The sequence below is a fragment of the Vigna radiata genome, chromosome 4 (genome assembly GCF_000741045.1).
Source record: "Vigna radiata var. radiata cultivar VC1973A chromosome 4, Vradiata_ver6, whole genome shotgun sequence".
Taxonomy (NCBI): Eukaryota; Viridiplantae; Streptophyta; class Magnoliopsida; order Fabales; family Fabaceae; genus Vigna; species Vigna radiata.
Genome location: NC_028354.1, coordinates 19,139,618 through 19,161,790, shown reverse-complemented (window position 1 = coordinate 19,161,790; position 22,173 = coordinate 19,139,618). Strand labels below are relative to the sequence as shown.

At 35.4% G+C, this 22,173-nt stretch overlaps 3 protein-coding genes across 4 annotated transcripts; 2 read left to right on the top strand and 1 right to left on the bottom strand.

Annotated features, from left to right (window-relative positions):
- The first annotated feature begins 248 nt into the window (after positions 1-248).
- LOC106759261 (RNA polymerase II C-terminal domain phosphatase-like 3) lies at positions 249-7,007 on the top strand. Its single transcript, XM_014642347.2, has 12 exons — positions 249-1,235; positions 1,340-1,463; positions 1,552-1,607; positions 1,706-1,769; positions 1,884-3,317; positions 3,558-4,169; positions 4,237-4,383; positions 4,477-4,745; positions 4,842-4,953; positions 5,035-5,292; positions 5,706-5,752; positions 5,853-7,007. Exons 1-12 carry the CDS (start codon positions 619-621, stop codon positions 5,914-5,916), a joined length of 3,804 nt encoding a protein of 1,267 aa, XP_014497833.1. The 5' UTR covers positions 249-618; the 3' UTR covers positions 5,917-7,007.
- Positions 7,008-13,167: 6,160 nt separating this feature from the next.
- On the top strand, positions 13,168-16,814 carry LOC106758710 (serine carboxypeptidase-like 45). The gene is made up of 10 exons (XM_014641674.2): positions 13,168-13,723; positions 13,829-13,930; positions 14,064-14,159; positions 14,599-14,691; positions 14,785-14,864; positions 15,059-15,340; positions 15,468-15,592; positions 15,965-16,057; positions 16,191-16,308; positions 16,422-16,814. Exons 1-10 carry the CDS (start codon positions 13,477-13,479, stop codon positions 16,569-16,571), a joined length of 1,386 nt encoding a protein of 461 aa, XP_014497160.1. The 5' UTR covers positions 13,168-13,476; the 3' UTR covers positions 16,572-16,814.
- Positions 16,815-17,814: 1,000 nt separating this feature from the next.
- Positions 17,815-20,792, bottom strand: LOC106759565 (inactive leucine-rich repeat receptor-like protein kinase CORYNE). Of its 2 annotated transcripts, none has more exons than XM_014642790.2 (2): positions 18,936-20,792; positions 17,815-18,295 (listed from the first exon to the last, which is right to left on the bottom strand). In XM_014642790.2, exons 1-2 carry the CDS (start codon positions 19,910-19,912, stop codon positions 17,986-17,988), a joined length of 1,287 nt encoding a protein of 428 aa, XP_014498276.1. In that variant the 5' UTR covers positions 19,913-20,792; the 3' UTR covers positions 17,815-17,985. The 2 variants fall into 2 exon arrangements, with proteins under 2 accessions (XP_014498276.1, XP_014498275.1); XM_014642789.2 differs by having other exon boundaries at positions 17,815-18,298; positions 18,936-20,680.
- Positions 20,793-22,173: the final 1,381 nt, after the last annotated feature.

Genomic DNA, 22,173 nt, shown 5'->3' with positions numbered 1-22,173 from the left:
GATAAAAGATATCAGAAGTATGAAAATGATCGTTTGAAAACACGGTTAAAATTAATTAACGGAAAAAGGGAAACACAGGAATAGTGTTACTCGTAATAGTATAGGTTGTACTTGGGTCATTCTCGTTCGTAAGCAACTAAGCCCACGGTGTTCCTTTCGCGGATCAGTGACGTGGACGGTCTAGATTCAAAACCCATCACACTTAGATTCTCCTTCGTGTCGTATCCCTATAAAACCCTCTCTCGCTCCCTGATTTTGCTATTCTTCCGCCACCATCGCGTATCATATTTTCTTTCTGTTTTTCATTATCAATTATTATTATAATCAATTTTCACTATTATCGTTACTGTTCTTTCTCTCCCATCGCTCTTTCCAAAAACCTGATTCTTTCATCGCTCGTCGGATCCGAAGAGAACTCTCTGCGATTCCGATCTCACGAAACAGATCCGACACAGTGAAACTTCGGATTTAGTTTTAGCACAGTCGTCGCGCCCTAAATCTCGAGAGATTTCGAAGGACCCAAATATAAACCCTAATTAATCACTTTGCCGTAAAACTTTTCCGCCATTTAGATCGTGCGATTCGTTGTGGTTTGTTTGTTGTTTGTCTCTGCTTTCTATGGTTTTCGGATCGTTGTTGGATTGTCAGAAATTAGGAAAATTGGAGAAGATGGGTAAGGAGGTCGAGGATGTGGAAGAGGGCGAGATTTCGGATACTGCTTCGGTGGAAGAGATTTCAGAAGCGGATTTCAATAAGCAGGATGTTAAGGTGAATAATAACAATAAGCCCAATGGAAGTGATGCTAGGGTTTGGGCTGTTCATGATCTTTACTCAAAGTACCCTACTATTTGCCGGGGATATGCTTCGGGTTTGTATAACCTTGCTTGGGCACAAGCCGTGCAGAACAAGCCTTTGAATGATATTTTTGTGATGGAACTGGACTCTGACGCCAATGCTAATGGTAACAACAACTCCAATCGACAGTCTTCTGTTTCTGTGAATCCTAAGGAGGTGGTTGTTGTGGATATGGACAAAGAGGAAGGGGAGTTGGAGGAGGGTGAGATTGATGCCGATGCTGACCCTGAAACAGAGGCAGAGAGTGTTGTGGCTGATTCTGTTGTTTCAGAGACTGTTTCTGATTCTGAGCAGTTTGGTGAAAAAAAGGGCGTTTCTGATTCTGAGCAGCTTGGTGTGAGGGACGTTCTTGAGGGTGTTACAGTTGCTAATGTGGCGGAGTAAGTGGTGCTGTTCATGGGTTTTGTTCCTTTTCACTGAATTTTTGCCATGGAGACACATTACAAATTCGTCAAATTAAATAGACTGTGATTTATTATTGTAGGTCATTTGTTCAAACTTCCAGCAGGCTGCTCAATGCCCTTTCTGAGGTGCTCTCTAGACCTGCTGATTCTGAGAAGGATGATCTCATTCGATTGTCATTTAATGCAATTGAAGTGGTTTATTCTGTAAGACCTACAATATTTTTTTGCTTTTGTTGATATCATTCCTTTTTGTAGTGAGAATTTTGCCTTATTGTTTTATGATTTATTTTAGGTATTTCGCTCCATGGACTCTTCGGATAAGGAACGGAACAAGGATAGCATTTTAAGGTTTTTATCAAAATACAAGTTGTTAGGTTGTGCTGTGAATTATTTCAAGGGTCTTCTATCACTAACATATGTTTCCTTGGCTACAATTTTGATGTCAGGTTGCTTTCTTCTGTGAAGGATCAAGAACAGGCTCAATTATTATCTCCAAAGCATATAAAAGAGGTGACGTTTAATGAAAGTGAAATTAGGAAATTTTTTCATTATCTTTGTCATAATTTTCAATTTGAAAATTCAAAGATTGGATATAATCTGAAATGTGTTTGTTCCTTCGATCAGATCCAGGGCATGATGACTGCAATTGATTCTGTTGGTGCTTTAGGAAGTAGCGAGCCTATTTACATGAAGACAGAATCTCAGACCCCTGAGATAAAGTCTCAGGAAAATTCAGCTTTAGAAGTGCAGACCCATGCTATAAATATTCAAGAAAATCAAGCAGTAGAAGCAACTGCATTGATTTCTTCTGTTAAGCCTTTGCATAGTGACATAATTGGGGGATCACGGGCTTTAAAACTTGGACAAAATAGTATTAAAGGTAGAGGGATTCTGCTCCCTCTGCTAGACCTTCACAAAGATCATGATGCAGACAGTTTACCATCACCAACCCGAGAGGCACCTTCCTGCTTCCCTGTGAATAAATTACTTTCTGTTGGAGAGGCCATGGTTAAATCTGGTTCAGCAGCTAAGATGCAGCCTGGGAAGATGGAAGTTGACAGTGAAGGTTCTACTAAATTTCATCTGTATGAAACTGATGCTTTGAAAGCTGTTTCCACATATCAACAGAAGTTTGGTCGAAGTTCCCTTTTTACAAATGATAAACTACCAAGTCCAACTCCTTCGGGTGACTGCGATGATATGGTTGTTGATACAAACGAGGAGGTCTCTAGTGCATCTACCGGTGGTTTTTTAACAACCACTAAGCCAACCCTCATAGATCAGCCACCTGTTTCTGCTACTTCCATGGATAACTCCAGACTGCTTGGATTGATTAATACTAGAGTTGATGCAGCAGGTCCGGGGTCTTTCCCTGTGAAAAGCTCGGCAAAAAGTAGAGATCCTAGGCGTCGACTTATTAATCCTGAAGCAAATGCTGTGGATAACCATTCCATTGTGATAAATAATATGCCTAAAGTGGAATATGCTGGATCAACAATCTCAAGGAAACAAAAGGCTGTTGAGGAGCCTTTTGATGTAACTGTATCAAAAAGACTAAAAAGTTCATTGGAAAATATTGAGCATAATTCGAGTCAAGTAAGAACTATAGCTGGAACTGGAGGTTGGTTGGAAGATAATACTGGGCCTGGAACTCAGTTGATAGAGAAGAATAATTTAATGGACAAATTTGCACCTGAACCCAAAAAGACATTGAATACAGTCAGTAGCTCTTGTTCTGGTTCTGTTGGTTTCAATGCAACAAGCATTAGAAATGAACAGGTACCAATTACAAGTAGCAACATAGCATCTTCCTTACCTGCTGTATTGAAAGATATAGTTGTAAATCCAACCATGTTGCTAGGCTTAATTTTCGAGCAGCAAAACAGATTAAGAAATGCCGTGAATAAATCTTCTGAGTCTGCTACAAATATTCTGAATCCAACAAGCTCAAATTCGGCAGCGGGAGCAGACTCCACTGTGAGTATTGGTTCATCAATGGCTACTGGTCTTCAAACTTCTGTTGGAATTCTTCCAGTTTCATCACAATCAACTTCTACGGTAAAATGCTTTAATGAGATTGTTTGTTTTGTCAATTTTTGAATGTTCACTTTGTCTGCGGTGTTATTATCCAATTATATATTTATTTTTTCCTATTGTTTTTTAAAATTAAGTTGAATTTTTAAAATTGTGATCCTTGACTAAAGAATTGATTTGAGAATTTGACAGTGAATTTAGTGTCATAAAATCCCCTTCAAGCTCATTGGATTTTACATTTTTTCATGTGGTTGACTGAATCAGGCACAAAGCCTACAAGATGATTATTCAGGAAAGATTCGCATGAAGCCCCGTGATCCAAGGCGCATTCTCCACACTAATAACTCTGTTCAAAAGAGTGGGAACATAGTATCCCCTGTGTCTAACAGCCAGGTAACTGGGGACAATGTCAATGCCCAGAAGCTGGAGGGCAGGGTGGACACTAAATTAGTACCTCCACAATCAGGTGCAGCACCTGATATTACTCGGCAATTCACCAAGAATCTGAAAAACATTGCTGATATTATGTCTGTTTCCCAAGAATCATCTACGCACTCAACTGCAGCTCAAAGTTTTTCTTCTGCATCTGTCCCCCTTAATATAGATAGAGGGGAGCAGAAATCTGTTGTGTCAAACTCTCAGAACTTGCAAGCTGGCACAGTAGGATCAGCTCATGAAATATGTGCTCCAGGTACCTCTCGATCCCAGAGTACATGGGGAGATGTTGAACATCTTTTTGAAGGTTATGATGAACAGCAGAAGGCTGCTATTCAGAGGGAGAGGGCAAGGAGGATCGAAGAACAGAATAAAATGTTTGCCGCTAGGAAATTGTGTCTTGTATTGGACCTAGACCATACTCTACTTAATTCTGCCAAGGTAATTTGCATGAAGTTAGTCCTTTTTGGATTAAAGTTTGCGTTACTGCATGCTAACATTTTCTCAGTTTGTGGAAGTTGATCCTGTGCATGACGAAATATTGAGAAAAAAAGAAGAACAGGACCGTGAGAAGCCTCACAGACATCTTTTTCGCTTTCCTCATATGGGAATGTGGACTAAACTCAGACCAGGAATCTGGAACTTCTTGGAGAAGGTAACATGAATTCTATTATTTGCTTTAGGCTGCCATATTACAAGGGCTACATTTGGAATTAAAATATTCATATTTTTCCCAAATGCTTTATAGGCTAGTAAGCTCTATGAGCTACATCTTTACACTATGGGAAACAAACTATATGCAACAGAAATGGCAAAGGTACTTGATCCAAAGGGAGTTCTGTTTGCTGGAAGAGTTATTTCTAGAGGTGATGATACTGATTCAGTTGATGGTGAGGAGAGGGCTCCCAAAAGCAAAGATTTGGAAGGCGTTTTGGGAATGGAATCAGCAGTTGTAATCATAGATGATTCTGTGAGGGTCTGGCCCCATAACAAACTGAACTTGATAGTGGTGGAAAGGTCTGTCTAAATGGGTTTTGAACTCATGCAATTCTCTTCTGGTTTTGTATGTTGGGCCAATGCATCGTCCCTATATTAATTTTTAATATATTGTAGGTATACGTACTTCCCCTGTAGTAGACGCCAGTTTGGATTGCCTGGTCCTTCCCTTCTTGAGATTGATCACGATGAGAGACCTGAAGCTGGAACTCTGGCTTCCTCTTTGGCAGTGAGTTTTTAGCAGTTTTTTTCTCTTGAATTTGGGATAGCTTGTTCTTCCAGTTGATAATTTCTTCACTTCCCTCACTAGGTTATTGAGAGAATACATCAAAACTTTTTTGCTTCTCAATCCTTAGAAGAAGTTGATGTCAGAAATATATTAGCGTCAGAGCAGAGAAAAATCTTAGCTGGCTGTCGTATAGTATTTAGTAGGGTGTTTCCTGTTGGTGAAGCAAATCCTCACCTTCACCCATTGTGGCAGACAGCTGAACAGTTTGGTGCTGTATGCACCAACCAGATTGATGAACAAGTTACTCATGTAGTTGCGAATTCCCTGGGGACTGATAAGGTATAGTTCTATGTCCTGAGTCTCAATGCGTTATTATAGTCTCTGTCTACAAAGCATGCCTTGTTTTGTTTATTTGTTGTATTAAACTAGTCAACAAAATTAGATTCTGCAATGCTATAGTTCTTCATAATATATCAGAGTAACCCTTGTTGGGATAAAATGGTTACCTATCGATGAAATTGACTGCAAATCAAATTATTTGTGTTTTAATTCTTAATAGTCCTCGCCATGTTTAGAGAACTGATGAAAGACCATTTTACTTCCGTCAGTTAGAAGGCACCTGTTTTCTCTGCTTATTTCCACAATCCCACCAGGATGAACATTATTTAAAATCTTCACTCCTAGTTCTTGTGCATTAATTTTTGAAGCCTGACAAGTGCTACTTTATTTATTTTTTCTTTTTTATTGAGCAGGTGAATTGGGCTCTTTCCACTGGAAGATTTGTTGTCCATCCTGGCTGGTGAGTATGTCAGAATTTACATTTATGGTAGTCCTTTTGGCCTTTTTTGTTCTTGAATTTGACATTTTCTGCTTCTTTCCCCTTCCCTTGTGAAAAACAGGGTGGAAGCATCGGCATTGCTATATAGGAGGGCGAATGAGCAAGATTTTGCCATTAAACCATAAAAAAGAAACCGACTTAATTCTCTTTCATTAACTAAAATTGTGATAACATAAATCAAGAATCACATTGATTTTGGGGGAGTGAAACCATTAGATCAGAACTGGTCAGCAGAGATAGTTTTAATTCATGATGACTGTGTGAATGGAGATGGTGGTTGGCGAGTGTATGTAGTTTTACTAAGATGACTAGCCAGTTGTGGAGGAGTTAAATGGAGGACAGTGTGTAGTGCCCTTGTGATTCATGGGACATAAGGGATCGGTGCTGTAGGCTTGACAGAATTGGTTGACTGGCGTAGGCACTAGGTGAGTTACATTTTGTGGGGTGGCCTGGGAGTAGTTCCCCCGGAAAATTTTGCCTGATATGGTATTGAGTGTGAAATTTATTTTTTGCTGACAAAAATGAAAGTTAAATACCTCAGTCATGTGGAGGAACTCAGCCTGAGGTAAGGGAGGTATAAGGAGGAGATGCTAGATCAGTTGAGTCGGGATGTTTGGAAAACTGATTCATGGCCGAGCAAAATGAGTTTCTGATAACTGAATTTGTATATCAATGCGTCACACTGTAAAAGCATTTCAAGGGTTTAAAGTAAATCACACCATTGACTACTCCCTCCCCCAAAACAACAAAAGCTTTGCAGGGAGGGGGCAAAGGGTAGAAAATGAAAGGAAGCATTTATAAAGTCTAACCGTGATTTTTAGTCTAAAGCTTTTGCTTGCTATTTCCTTCAATTTATGCGGATTGCGCTTCTTTATAACACAATTCAATAGGAAAATCTTTAAAATTTTGTTAAAAGTGGCATTCTGATTCAATATTTCATTTAAAGCCCTTGGGGCCAAAATAGTAAAAGAATAAAATTCGTGGTCTGTATAAATCCCCCAACAATAAAGATACAGATTCTTGTGCAGTACTGAAAAAGGACCACACAAATTGTACCCTCTTATAAGAGTCATGTTGTCGTGCCTGTTCATTTTTGGCAACATTATTGATCCCTTGTTTGCCCTTTTGGTCTCCTATCTGGCACCTGAGTAAAAACTCTGCCTCCCAGTAAACTATCTATAAATTTCATTTTAATGATAAAATGTTTTTATATTAACGTTGTAGTGCTGTTTTGCAATTTTCTTTTGTTCTTTTATACAATCTTGAAAAAATAATGTTACCGCCCCCTGGTGTTGTTATATTTTTACGCAATTAACTTAATGATAAAGGGTCCTCTATTGGACTACACTTGTAAGAAAAGAGACATGGCACTCGATTTTCTTACTCTTTTAAAACCTTTTTATAAGTAATATGAAGGAGAAGAAAACTAAAATGAAAATGCTTTTTTATAAATTAAATTAATTCTGTATAAGTTATTTTTGGATAAAATAGAATAAGGAAACTATACAAAGAAATTTACTTAAGTTTTATTAGTATTTTTGGAAAAAACTGTTTTAAATTAATATTTGAAAATTTAAAATGATTACAGTGACCCGGTTAGTTTAGCATTTCTTTTATCAACTATATTTCATGAAATATTTGAAGATGCTATAAATTGACACAGAAATAGTATCAGGGAATTATAGCATTTCTTTTATCAAGAGAAGTTGATTGACACAGAAATAGTATCAGGGAATTATAGCATTTCTTTTATCAAGAGAAGTTGATTGACACAGAAATAGTATCAGGGAATTATAGGGGCTATAAATTTTTTTCTTCATAAAATATAACATATTAAACTGCTTTTATGTTATGGGATTGTGTGGGTTGGTGGGTTCTTTCTATGTAAGTTTTTGTTGGCTTGAATTAGAGAGTGAGACTGAAATGGATAGTGCATGAGACAAAATTCGGAGTCTGTACATAGTCTTCACTTCACAGATTTCAAGTTCAGCCTTTTACAAACCCAACAATCTTCTGTTCACAAAACCAATTTAACAGTGTTTAAAAGGAAGGGAAGATGGTGTTTTTCCTTTCAAAACTGCCGAAAAAACCCCACAGAAAGCACAAAGACAATATAACAAATATAATATTAAAACATTAATCAATAATTCATATTAAAAATAATAATTCTTATTTTACAAAAGCAATTGTTATTAGGTTGCTTTGATAACATATACATAAGGTTATATATAGTGTGAACCAGATGAATTTGTTCTTAGATGAACTTATACTATTGAAAATAATATATATGAGTTTAAGTTTTACATTTGATAAAATTACATATCATATAAGAAGAAATATTCACAAATCTAATGCTTTAATATTTTGGATTAAAAGTGATATCAATTATTTGTGTGGATTAAAACTAAAGTCACACACACACACACACACACACATATATATATATATATATATATATATATATTTAAGTTCTCTCTAATATTCTTGAAAAAAATTCATTAACGGTATCATAACAACTGTATAAATATAATGTCTTAACGTTTTATGTTAAAAATTGTGTATGAATTAAAACTAAAGTCACAATTTCTCTCTAATAAATCTCTTAAAAAAATCCCATCACATATAATTTTAGTTTATTGTATTGTTTAGGAGACCAATTTCATCAACCCACTATAAGTTTAAAAATTATTGATAATTCCTTCTTATACCCCATCAAAAGTTTCCCAAAATGTTTTCTGGAAAAAGAGGGTGTGATTGATTTACGAAAAAAAAAACTGAGAATTGTTTATTGTATTTCGGAAGAAAATGATAGGATACAGGAAATAATTGTCGAAAATTATTTAACGTTTTATGAGAAGTGGGTTGGGTCCAAAACATATCTTAAAAAATCATTGATCTTTGAGTAATACATATTTTTTATATATATTCATTAATATTATTATACAGTGGGTTGTGTCACAAGCATACCCCAAAAGCCCTAGTTTCGTTTTTGTTTGTTAGGGTAGAAAGCTTTTTACTGTGAAAAAAGAGAGAGAAAGAGAAAGACAGTCCCATTCTAAAGGTGATTTTGACCTCATTCTCTTCTCTCTGTCTTATCCAACACAATTACTTTTTCATTCTTCATCAAAAAAGCATATTAATTTCATCCTATTATTATTCCTTTCAAGACACGATCATTAACCAAGGATAATCATCATCATCATTTCAGAAGCAAACATCATTAACCAAGGATGCTAAATGATCTTCTTTTTCTGTCCAAAGAAAACTTTTTTTAATAACTATCTTTGATATGATCGATACACGACTTTCTCCATTAAACACATGCTAGGAGAGATGAATCGGTATATCTAAAGGATAATAATACTTAGACAATAATTTTTTGATAACATTTGAATATCATCTATATGTTATTCTGTGATTGATCCATGATGATGTCCATGATTATTATTATTGACTGTGGAATAATTTTAGACCAATTACAGAATGACACGTAGATGATATTCAAATGTTATAAAAAAATGTTGTTTAAGTATAATTATCCATGAGTAAAAATGTAAGATATATGGCATGGAAACATGGTTTTATGATTTAATATTATATGGCTTTTATGATTTAATATTATATGGCTGGAAAGAAAGAAAAAGAGGATGAGTGAGTGAAGGTTGTGTTTGGAGAAGAAGTAGAAGAAGCTTTTAGCAAAACATGGTAAGTGGTAATCATGATCATCACCATATATTATTCTACTCATAATAATCTCACAAAGAAGAAGGTGCAATTTCCAATCTTCTCTTTATTTTTTTCTCTTATATAAGTTTCCACCTTTTACAAAACTATTGTTTTTATTCTTGGTATTACTAATTAATGTAAAGGGCAATTATATGTTAATATAATTTTTTTGATAATATTTTAATGTAAAATATATATATAATGTGAGGACAATGTATATATAATGTAAATTTTTTTATAACATTTAACACATTACACATGTGTTATTATTTTATCGAGTTTAGAATATGTTAACATATTAACAAATAAATAATAAATTAAGAAAAATATAATATGCTTGCTGTATCAAAATATTATAAACAAAAATGTGTCAAGATATATTATTTTTAATACAAACGAAGGATATGTTTGCATGTCAAACAAGTTTAAGATCTATTGATATTTTCAAATTTTTATAAGATATTATTTTAACCTAAATTTGAATAATTTTACAATTTCAAAACATTAAAGAAACAAGTCAATATTCTGTATTAGGAAATTTTTAATTGATGAAATTTTTTGTGAATATTTAATTAATTTATATTTTTATCATATGGAATACACTGTGATTATATAAAATTATTTTCACTTGTTATTGCATAATCTTTTATTCTCTTAAAGTAAATGCATATTTTATTTTTGTCTTATTTTCTTCTTACTTGTCTCTTCTTTTATTTCACGTTACTATTTTCTCTCTTTATTTTTTTTTTATCTGTTTTTGTTCTCATTTTTGTCTACCTTAAAATGAGTGAGAACATCGAATATTCGAAGCAGCTTGGTTTCACATTCCTGCCACATTTTCCAACCATATGACCAATTTCTTAATTGTTTTTAGAGCTTAATTAATTAAGTGTTTTAATTATAGTTTAACCATGTGAACTAATATTCTTACTGAATTTAATTAAAGTTCAGATGAAATACTTTTATTGTTTCACTGTGTTCAAGAAATATTTTTCTTCTTCTTTTCACTTTCTCTTTGAAAAGTTTCTTTTCTCTTTTTAAAGGCTTGCGTAAGAATAAGTTTTGTTCAGATTACTATATATAATGACTTAGATTTTTTGCTTGAAGATTCCACAGAATCTTCATAACTTTTCCAAAGAAAGTAACCTAATTAGAAGAGAGACAGTAATATATTCTCACTCCTTTTACACAGTATATCTATTATAGGCTTTCTTTTAACTTTGCTGTTCTAAAAATGTTCTCTAAAAAATAAAATATTTGAAGGAAATGAAGAACTAGAGGTCAGCAACGAAAAGATTCAGAGCCTCTTGGACACAAAGAGATCCACTATATATATTGTTTTTGTTTGAAGATAATTATTTTGATAATAATGAATAATATTTGTGTTTTTAATATTTTTAATTAGTTGATGTTATTATTTTGAGGGTTATTTTAATTTTTAAATTTTGATGCGAAGTTGAAATTCGTCTTTGAAATTTTGATATATTTTGGATTTTAAATTTAAAAAATGAATGAATAGAGTTCTTTTAATCCAATCACCTTCATCAATCACAACATATCTACTCATTGTAATTTGTCCGGACTTAGGACCAACTTTTCCTAATCTAATAATCAACAAACAACAAGAACCTGCTGTCTCCAGGTGTTTCAGTTTGAAAAGGACTACACACATCCGAATATACTACACTCAATTTCTCTGTCCTTTGAGACAAAAACTTCTGAAAGCTTCCTCTAGTTTTCTTAATTGAACACACTCTTTACATATTGCTTTAAGAATTTTAGCCATAGGCAGACCTTTAACCATTTCATGTTGACTCATATGAGATAAAGCTCTAAAATTCAGATGTCCAAACCTCAAATACCATTGCCATTTTGTTTTGTTTTCTAATATAACAAAGCACTAATGTTTGACAACATTCATCACTATGCGAAATGTCCTATTTTGGGACAGGTGTGCTTGGATGACCAATCTTCTATTCTGATCAAAAATACCAAGACAATAATCCTCCATTCTCATCACAAATCCCTTTTGGAGCAATTGGCATAGACTTAGCAAATTTGTCTTCAACCCTAGCACATACAAAACTTCTTCGGTCACAACCTTACTGTCATCACCATCTCTTAAAACAACCCTTCCAGATCCTTCTACTGTGAGACTTCCGTCATCAAAAAACTCGATCCTCCCTTGCATGACTTCCAAATTGCACCATTTGTCTAGTTTATACTGGCCATTAACATCACAACCTCTGATTCTAAAGTATCATCTTATGATAGATGAGCTCTATCTTTTAGTTTGTTCTTGGTGTAGGGAGGGGTTCAACACTCACACATACACCAAAAGGCCTCTTATCAATGGAAGTATCTTATGTGTATATAAACTCATGTCCATCTCTCATTTTTTCTGATGTGGGACTTTATTTGTACCCAACATCCTCCCCTCAAACAAAGGACCACCTCCCATACAGCGGAAGACTTCTTTCTTATCCTCGAGTATACCATGGTCAACACTTCTCTCTCACAGTCCATGGTCAGACATTGAACATCTCTTACTCATCTCTTGCTCTCTACCTCTCATGATTCACTTCCAGGCTATCGGCCACTGGCCCACTTTCCAGGGCTTCACCCGATCATGGAGGGACGTACTCCTCTAAGCCCGGTCACCAGACCTGAACCATGGGCTCTGATACCATTTGTAGGGAGGGGTTCAACACTCACACATACACATAAGTCTCCACATTTGATAAGATATTGTCCGCTTTGGGCCAAACCCTCACGGATTTGCTTTTGGTACCACTCCAAAAGGCCTCTTATCAATGGAGGTATCTTATGTGTATATAAACTCATGTCCATTTATCATTTTTTCTGACGTGAGACTTTATTTGTACCCAACACTTGGCTCCATCCCCTTTCCAACATTCTTTGGCAAAATAGCCAAACTTCCGATAATTGTAGCATCTCACCTTTATTTTATCAAATTTCCATTCTTTTTCTCCATGAGATTTGGTGCAAGATTTTCTCTTTTTGCATTTGATAGGATCACTAGAATCTTCACTCTGTTGTTCTTGTGATTCCTTGTGCTTAGTGCTACCTTTGTCATTCTTCTTGAACCCTTTCTTATCTTTGTATTGAGATCGAGCCTGAAGTGTTTATTCTTGACATTGTCTTCGATCATTAATATATACAGTATTCATGTGCCTCCAATGAATACTTTAGTTCTTCAATCTCCAAGATCTTCAAACAACCACAACCATATCATCAAATCTTGGAATCAGAGTTCTCTAAACTTTTTCCACCACATATTGGTGTGTAATGCTATCTTTGCATGTCCACATAGCATTGAAAAGTTCCTATACTTTATCAAAATATTCTGTTAAACTGTCTTTTCAAAGTTTTCAGTCTCACTTTCTTATTTTTGTTACTATCTTCATATATTTTCACCCATATCTTTCATATTTCTTTAACAATCTTTGAAATTTTGTTAAAAATCTTTCACCTCACATGTTAACAAAACATTGTAATTTACTTAAGTGAACATTTTGGTTTACAACATGACAAAATTGACATGTTGAATATGTCAAAATGTTGTAATCTTTGTCAAAATATATTTTCCTAAAGAAATGCAAAAGTGAGAGTGGGGGAAATAAACAGTAAGTGAGAATAATAAAACAACTCAAAATTGTCAACGTGCATTTACACAGTGATTCGAATCAACACATCACATTTCACTCACCACTTCACTCCACCCCTTCACTGTACTTTCACTCCCTCGCCAATTTCCAACCCCAAATTTCCAAACAAACCAAATCTCCAAATAATAAAAAGCATCGAAAAAGCAAAAACGTTCCTACTTTCTATATACAATATAGGCACCACTTACTCACACACAACGATAACAACTAGCTGTGAAGCTTTTTCTGTAGTGCAACTGAAAGTAAAAGCAAGGAAGCAAAAGCCAAGTCATGTGTTCTCTTCTTTGGAGTTCCATTGTTATGTGTGTAGCACTTCAACTTCTTCAGCTTGGCATTGTGCACCCTTCACCCTCTCATATCAGGATCACTCACTTACCGGGCCAACCCCAAGTTCAGTTTCAGCAGTTTTCAGGTTATGTAAATGTTGATCACAGAAACCAGCAAGCACTCTTTTTCTACTTTGCTGAAGCTGAAAAGGATGCAGCTTCCAAGCCCCTTGTTCTGTGGCTCAATGGAGGTACTCCTCACTCCTTGTTTCTTGCTGATAAAAGTTTTCAATCTGATAAGAATTTCTGAGTTTGGAGACTTATGTTTTGTGTTGTTGTTTCATGTTTGTTTGAAGGGCCTGGTTGTTCTTCTCTTGGGGTTGGTGCGTTTTCAGAGAATGGACCATTTAGGCCCAAAGGAGAAGGCTTGGTTAGGAATCAATTCAGCTGGAACAGAGGTACCTACCTAATCTTCCCGAACCAACATTTTCTTACACATTTGTATTTTTTTTCTAGTAAATGGGAACTTTCATTTTTAGCCTAAGTGCATAACTATGACATGCTAATTAGCATTGTGCACATGAGTTGCAGAAGCTAATATGCTGTATTTGGAAACTCCAATTGGAGTTGGATTCTCTTACTCAAGTGATACTTCTGCTTATGAGGGTGTGAATGACAAAATTACAGGCAAGTTTAATGTTCATCCTTCTGTTTAACTTCAATAATTTTTTTGTACCCAATAAAATAATTCTCAATGTTATTGGTTAGAATCGTAATTGGTAAAGGACCATTAGATGCAGCATTTTCAGCTGGCTAAAGAAAATATTTGCTCAAGGAAGATTCGGGTCAACTTTCTTTTTCTTCATTTTCCCCTTCTTAGTTCTCACTATCTCCCTTTTGCTTTTCTTGTTTTCTATCTTTACCTTTTGCAATATTCTGTCCCTTTCCCCCAAAGTTTGCTTATTAACAATATTGCTATTTGGGAAGCTGCTAATTTACTTTACAGTTATGCCTTGTCCACTGACTAATTAGTGTTGTTTTTGTTTACAAAATTGATAGATCTGCTTCTTTGAAGATTGCCTTGATTTTCTGAAACTGGTTTCCTTTTTTTTATTCTTTATTATAGCCAGGGATAACTTGGTGTTCTTGAAAAACTGGTTTATAAAGTTCCCAGAATACAGAAACAGAAGTTTATTCATTGTAGGAGAAAGCTATGCTGGTAACCCTTCCATCTATTATGTCTTTTGTGTATACTGAAGCAAGCAATAGTCAAATTATGTATCTATTTATATATTTTGCAATTTATCATTAGGCCATTATGTTCCTCAACTGGCTGAGCTTATGCTCCAATTCAACAAAAAGGAGAAGTTGTTCAATCTGAAAGGCATTGCTGTGAGTTATGGCACAAACTTCCAATTATTCTTCTTCTGTGATTCCTGACACGTGTCAGATTTCTTTTAATCTTTTGGTATCTGTAAATATTTTGTGAAAATTAGAAAACACAAAAAGTTCAGCTAAAGATTTATCTCAGTTTTTCATTTTGACTAAGCAATTCAGGCATCTGAAGCTGGTTTCCTTCATTGCAGCTTGGTAATCCAGTTCTAGAATTTGCAACGGATTTCAATTCGAGAGCAGAGTTCTTCTGGTCGCATGGGTTAATTTCAGATACAACGTACAAAGTGTTCACTTCTGTTTGTAACTATTCAAGATATGTGAGGGAATATTACAATGGTGCTGTTTCTCCTGTCTGTTCAAGTGTTATGAGCCAAGTTAGTACAGAAACAAGTAGATTTGTGGACAAGTATGATGTGACCCTTGATGTTTGTTTATCTTCAGTGTTTTCACAAACCAAAGTCCTCAATCCCCAGGTGAGCTTAACTTATAGCTCTCTTTAATTCCATTTCTCACCAACAAACTTGACTTGATTTTCTATCCAACCTGAATCAAAGTAGTACTGAACATGAAATTCTGGTCTTGTTTTTCCTTGTCAAACAGCAAGTCACTGAGACGATAGATGTATGTGTGGAAGATGAAACAGTCAATTATCTGAACAGAAAAGATGTGCAATCAGCTTTGCATGCACGTCTTGTTGGAGTTCAAAGATGGTCTGCATGCAGCAAGTAATCCCCTTCTCTAGCCTTCATTATTTGTATTGTGTTTTTTTGTTTTATAAAAACCGGTTGAGAAATGAACTTTATATCTAACTCAATCTCACAAAATCAATTTTTAAACTGAAATTTACACCTATTTAAGTATTATTAACTCGGCCTATCTCTAGTACTTCCAACAAGAACCATGGATAGGACAGGATAACATGTTCAGAAACTAATGTAGTCAAACATTAGTGTCCTGCATTGCCTCTCTTCGTGAACATGTTTTTTAGTGTTACTCTCTAGAGTCTTGGACAGAAATTTCCAATTACTTTATGTTTTGTCTTAAATTATTCATCTCTAACTTTCTTTGTCAACTGCTTTATGCTATATGCTTGTCAGTGTCCTGGATTATGAGCTGCGTGACTTGGAAATACCAACAATCACTGTTGTGGGGAAGCTAGTACAGGAGGGAATACCAGTACTGGTTTACAGGTACATGTTTGCGTCATTATGAAGTAAATTCTGTTGCAGATCAAATTGGAATTTGGCATGGCATTAATCATTAATTAGAGTGTGTATTAGTATTATTGTCTTTGAGAGTGAATTAATAACTCTTGTTATGCAGTGGTGATCAGGATTCGGTAATCCCTCTGACTGGAAGTAGAACATTAGTACATAAATTGGCAAAAAAGCTAGGATTGAAAACCACTGTGCCATACAGGGTGTGGTTTGAGAAGCAGCAGGTGAACCTTATTATTCTATTGAGTTTTGCTGAGATTATATACAAATTAAACTCAGCTTGCTTGTTCGTAGAATTTGTAGCTGAATTTTTGTTGTGCTTATGAAATATTTTCAGGTGGGTGGGTGGACTCAAGTTTATGGTGACATCCTTTCATTTGCCACTATCAGGGGAGCATCACATGAGGCTCCATTTTCACAGCCTGAGAGGTCACTTGTGCTGTTCAAGTCCTTCTTAGAAGGACGACCAATGCCAGAAGAGTTTTGATAACTGAAAAATTATATGTTGGGGATTTGGCAAGATGTGATTGTTGCATTGTAGTTTATTTGGTTTCACTGCTAATCAATGGTGCCATTTTGGAATGTAGAAAATTTTGTATAGTGTCCAAGTACGAAGGGAATTTGTTTTTATCTTCTTTCTCCATCACAGTTTCTTCTTGTTTATAATCTGTATTTTGTAAACTCAATACTGTGTTTTTTTTATATTGCTTAAAATTAAATATTCACTTGCAATCGAAGATTAATTGACCTTTGTATCAATGATGACCTACTCCAAAAGCATAACGTATATTGACCTAGAATACCTAACTTTGAGTGCACCACATTACAAGTGCATTTGGTGATTTGTTTCAACATGGTTGCTTCCATTGTGTTATTTGGAAGATTCATTTTGAAATATGGTTTGACATTACTCATTAGTTTCCATGACAAAATAACACGCTATCTCTATCTCATTGGCCTAGCTCCTACCACACTTTTATACACAAATCATTCCCTACATCTCATTCTAAAAAAATAATTAAAATTTCTTATACCCACTTATCTATAAATTATTACTAAAAAAGTATTACATATAATTTCATTTTATAATTATAAATTTATCCTTCATTAGTGATAAAATATATTAATAATGGAAGAGATTTAAGAATGTTAAAACATTTGACATACATTTTCACATGTATACTTTAGCTTTCTCTTTTAATATTTCCCCTTTGGTGACAGCTTTTGTTTGAATTCATGTTAGATCTCAGTTTCTAACAGCTGTTTAAAACAAAAACAAAAGCTCATTCTACCGATTCAATTGTTGTACTGTTAACACACTACTGGAGTATCAATTTGGAATTTAGGTTAGGAAATTTGTGCTACACATCATTCACCAACAAACTTTTCATATAAACAACTTTAACAAAATTATTTTCAGTATCTACTTGATTTAGATGAAGTGCTACACATCTCAGATATATCAGTAAAACATGTCAAAATGTCTAGTTCTACTCTTTTTACTTTCCATGCTAAGGAATGTTATTCCTTTCTATGTTTTTTTTTCTTTGCTGGGTTTGCATCAAATGCTTTCACTTTTACATATGCAAACCAGAGAGAAAAAAAGAGATATTTTGAATGTTCACATGAGAAGAAAATTCTTGTTAACATGACTAAGTCATTTACAAACATAATGTGCTATTGTGACCTAAACCAACTACAACCTGCAAAGTCAGCCAAAAGAATATATAGAAACAGAAAGTAGATGATTAGAAACCACACCATGAAAAACCAAGATCAAGGAAAACAATCAATTACACCAGAATCATGGCCAGCCACACACCCCTATAATCTTATTACAGATATAGGGATAAGAGAACAAGAAGAAAAAATCTCTAGAAACCCAAGAATGATGGTTTGGTTCAAAAACTGTGCAGTTGCGTTAGCATGTGAACAAGCTCGTCACTAGAAGGCCTGTCTGCAGGCATATCAGAGAGGCATGCAGCAGCAATCCTAACAGCCATTAGCATCTCATCTTCCTCTCCTTCTTCCCCTAACATGCTCTTATCAAGGGCATCCCTCGCATCACCAGCTTGCTGCAAGTGCCTCAACCAACCTCCCAAACTTCCACCACTCGCTGCTTCTCCAAAGAATGGATCTGTAGGGTCCTTACCAGTTAACAAAACACCTAGTATCATGCCAAAACTGAAGATGTCACTTTTGTCAGTGTACCTGCTGAAATTGCAAAACAAATACCATTACATCTGAATACGATGAAATTTCACAAGAAGGAACCGAATGAAGTTCATAAACATTCAATGCATCAAGCAAGCAGCCTCTTTTAGTGATATTACTTATTACTATTGATATTGATTCATCCAGGGGCATATATACCAATGAAAAAAAGCTATACACACATAAAGTTAAAGTGGGCACAAACCTTTGTCCAGTGATATTATAATAACTATAATTTTTAGTTGGGTTTCTACTCACCAATCTATGTTTCAGTAGTTTGCAGCATGTGAACTTTCGTTTGGACCAGACAAAGAGCCCGAGGTCTAAAACTTCATATTAGGAAGTAATACTAATAGCTAGTTACAAAAGCACCACTTTACATAGTTTTTACTAAATAATACCATTTTCCATCCGCAAATGAACACAATAAAAATTGAAGAATAAGAGTCTTTGATTAGGGTGCTCAAAAGGGAATAACTACAATGAGGTTTGGAGCTTTTGAAAAGGAAACGAATCAAACAAATAGCTGATGTCAACTACCTAGGTACCCTTTTGACGTCAGAAACGAAGAAAAGAAACAGACTGAGTTTGAAACACCAGTGAGTGAGCATGATTCAAACCGAGTGATTTGTCTTACCTGCAGTTGTGGAAACATTCAGGAGGAGTGTAGAGAGAAGTTCCTCTATCCAAGTTGGGTAGAAGTTTGGCCAAACCATAGTCCGCTAATCTGGGTTCAAAATCACCATCCAGCATCACATTTGTTGGCTTCAAGTTGTAGTGCAACAGTATCTGAGGCGCACAGGTGAAGTGAAGATACTGAAGACCCTTCACCACACCAACAGCAATCCTCAGCCTAACTTCCCAACCAAAGGCCAATTCATTCTCCCAAACTCTATTCATCACATCAGCAAGACTCCCAGTGGACACATAATCATAAACCAATGAGAAACCATCAGGCTCACGTACATAGGCTCTCAAACTCATCAAGTTCCTGTGTCTTAAGCTTGCAAGAAGCTCTAGCTCAGTTTGTATCTGCCTCTTCACTGATTTTTTCTTAGCCTCTGGGGAGCTGCTTCCAAAGGGTGTTAGCCTTTTCACTGCAATAGTGAGTCCATTGTCAAGCACAGTTTTGTAGTATTTCCCGTTAGGACTCGAACCAAGCAAGTGGTTTTCCTTCGCCAAAGCTAATTGGAGTGTCTTGGGGGCAATTTTGGGGGAGAAAATAACAGGCCCCTTGAGGATTGGTGTGCGGTTTAGGTACTGCACCACACAACGTACCACAAGTGCAAAGAAAACAGAACAAACTAGTCCAGTTACTGCTCCTAAAACCAAGCTCAAAATTATCTTCTTGGGGTCATCCCTGTATCCTGATGATGAAGGTGGTGATGGCCTAGAAGGCGATGGAGGCTCTGAAGAAACATGTTTACTCAACCTTCCTTGACATTGCACAGTGTTGTGGTGCAAGCTGAACAAGAAAATAATAAAAAGTGGCTGAAGTGCCAACAATTCCCTGGCAAGAGAAGAAGCGATGTTCCTTTTCCTAAACATCAAAGAACAACAAACAAACAAAGCCAGAAACCAATCCCGGAAGCTCCAAAATGAGGCATGAATCATTCAAATGCCCAAACCCACCATCACCTCAACACTTGGAAACATGACCAAGAACAACTTTTTACACTTGATGCTAAAATGGGTTAAATAAAGTTCAAGCACGCGAACAAGAATAAGCATAAGCATAAGCATCCTCCTCAACCTTTTCAAACCAAAATCTTCACAAGAAAGCCATCTCAGAAAAGCAAGGACACATGTTGTCACCGAATAGTTTACATTTTACCACCGAATCCCATCCTTTCACTCCTCTCACCACTCATAAATTTTCTACCTTCACAGGAATCAGAACAAGAATTTGAACCTTTTGAAAACAAAAACAAACCAAAACCCCACTATTCCTAGGTGCCAGCAGGGACTAACAAACCCAACCAAAAGCAAACTAGCCCCAGAAACAAGTTGCTATCTTTTTCCTTGGAAACCAAACAGAAAGTCAAAAAGTTGAACAGGAATTGAAGGGGCATGAACATGTGGTAGTAACCAAACTTGAACCACAACAACAACAATAACTGCAACTAGAACAGACACAACGAAATGCTCCTCAGAAACTGCAATGTCATTGGATTTAGGTGTTTAAACACAAACAGTGACAGAGTCACGCACACAGCATGTAGAGTGCTTCAGTGATTGTCTCTTATTTCTCTCTCTACACACTCTCTCTCTTTCTGAAGACAACAAAGAACCATACCTCTGCGACAAAAAACTGGTTCCCGCCTTTGTGAGGAGCCAGCACTCAGGACACAGTACCATGTGGGGCCCACCTTTGGTCCGAAAGCGAAACATTGTAATCCGTGAGAGGGGCAATGTACAGTTCTCGTGGACCGTCCGATCTCATCAGAACGCATATGGGCCGTTGAAATAAGCTGCCTGGGAATTTGTGATATGCTATGAGTGAGTGGTTAACAACTCTAGCTATGTGTTATGTTTGGTGTGTCTCATTAGTAAAGTTATCTCTTTTTTCGATCAAATAATTGCCTTTAATTACTTACGTTTTAATTACTATATATATTTATATTTCTTATATACACATATTGCATGCTTTTGCTTTTCCTTCTTTACGATCTTATCTTTTCTTTCTTTTCTCTGTTATTGGTGGCAGCAGCTGCTATGATTAGGAATGACTTTAACCACATTTTTACTTCAAAGTTCTCTTGTGGAATACGAATATGAATAAGATTATCTTTGGATTAAAATTAAGAAATAACTTGTATTTTAGTGTAGAATTTCTGTTTTTTATTTCTTAGCTTAATAACGTAAAATTTTATATTATAAACAGTTTTGATTGTGAAATTCAGAAATTGGGTGGAACTACCAATTTCATGAAAATCCTTGAAGAGTGAACATTTTTGTTGTTAACAAAGTATTAGTCATAAATTAAAACATGAAAAGGGGGTGGGGTGCTAGAGAATAGAATAATCTGAAAATGAACTTCAACTTTGTAAGTTAATTTATTAATAGTTAATCAAACTTGCGTACCAAAATGTCCAGCTTAAAACACACGCTAAACAAATCAGTCATTTTCCCTTTGAAAGTATTCTCCACAATGTCTGGTTTTTAAGTTCATATAACATTTAAAAAGAATACTTGTACAGAAAATAAAATTGAGTTAAAATGAATAAGACTTTTTCCTCAAGTTATAAATCAATTTAAACAGTTGAACTGAGAACATTCTTATTTTAATTTATGAGAGAAAATCAAATGAAGATTAATTTATATAACTAGAAACAGAATTGGTGTTCATAATTTTCAAGACTATTTTTTAAAAACAAAGACAAGGTCATATCGCTTTTGTATATTTGAAAGATTACAACCGATTTTTCCTCTACAATGTGGTCTGGTCATAAGTCATAGCCCAGTTGAGGAGGGTCCACTTCAGGTGTTTGTTAGACTGTCACTAATCTCAATAATTATGTTAAGGTCACCCGTGACAAAAGTTGAGGTTTTAGTTTAGAGCTGTGTTAAAACATAACATGAGTGTTGCCTAACCTACTAGATTCAGCTTTGTTTTGTCCAAAAAGCATGTCTCTCAGTGAAAATTTTTCATTACAAGCTTAAAAAAATCTAAACTTCATTTTTCAAACGATGTACCAGTTCAGGAACAATGATTATTCATTGCTGGGTACGAAAAATAGTGTTTTCGACATAATTTTCCAATACTGAAAACTGGTATGAAATGGACCACTTCACTTTTTGATTAAATTGACCAAAAATTTCCCATGCATTCGAACATGGTGTCCCACTCCGTCTTTTCAAGATTGAAACTTTAT

Coding starts and splice junctions, on each gene's coding strand:
- LOC106758710 (XM_014641674.2), top strand. CDS start 13,477: ATGTGTTCTCTTCTTTGGAGTTCCATTGTTATGTGTGTAGCACTTCAA. Junction 13,931..14,063: donor TCAATTCAGCTGGAACAGAG/GTACCTACCTAA, acceptor CATGAGTTGCAG/AAGCTAATATGCTGTATTTG. Junction 14,865..15,058: donor TCAATCTGAAAGGCATTGCT/GTGAGTTATGGC, acceptor CCTTCATTGCAG/CTTGGTAATCCAGTTCTAGA.
- LOC106759261 (XM_014642347.2), top strand. CDS start 619: ATGGTTTTCGGATCGTTGTTGGATTGTCAGAAATTAGGAAAATTGGAG. Junction 1,464..1,551: donor CAATTGAAGTGGTTTATTCT/GTAAGACCTACA, acceptor GATTTATTTTAG/GTATTTCGCTCCATGGACTC. Junction 1,608..1,705: donor AACAAGGATAGCATTTTAAG/GTTTTTATCAAA, acceptor TTTTGATGTCAG/GTTGCTTTCTTCTGTGAAGG.
- LOC106759565 (XM_014642789.2), bottom strand. CDS start 19,912: ATGATTCATGCCTCATTTTGGAGCTTCCGGGATTGGTTTCTGGCTTTG. Junction 18,299..18,935: donor GAATGTTTCCACAACTGCAG/GTAAGACAAATC, acceptor TTGCAATTTCAG/CAGGTACACTGACAAAAGTG.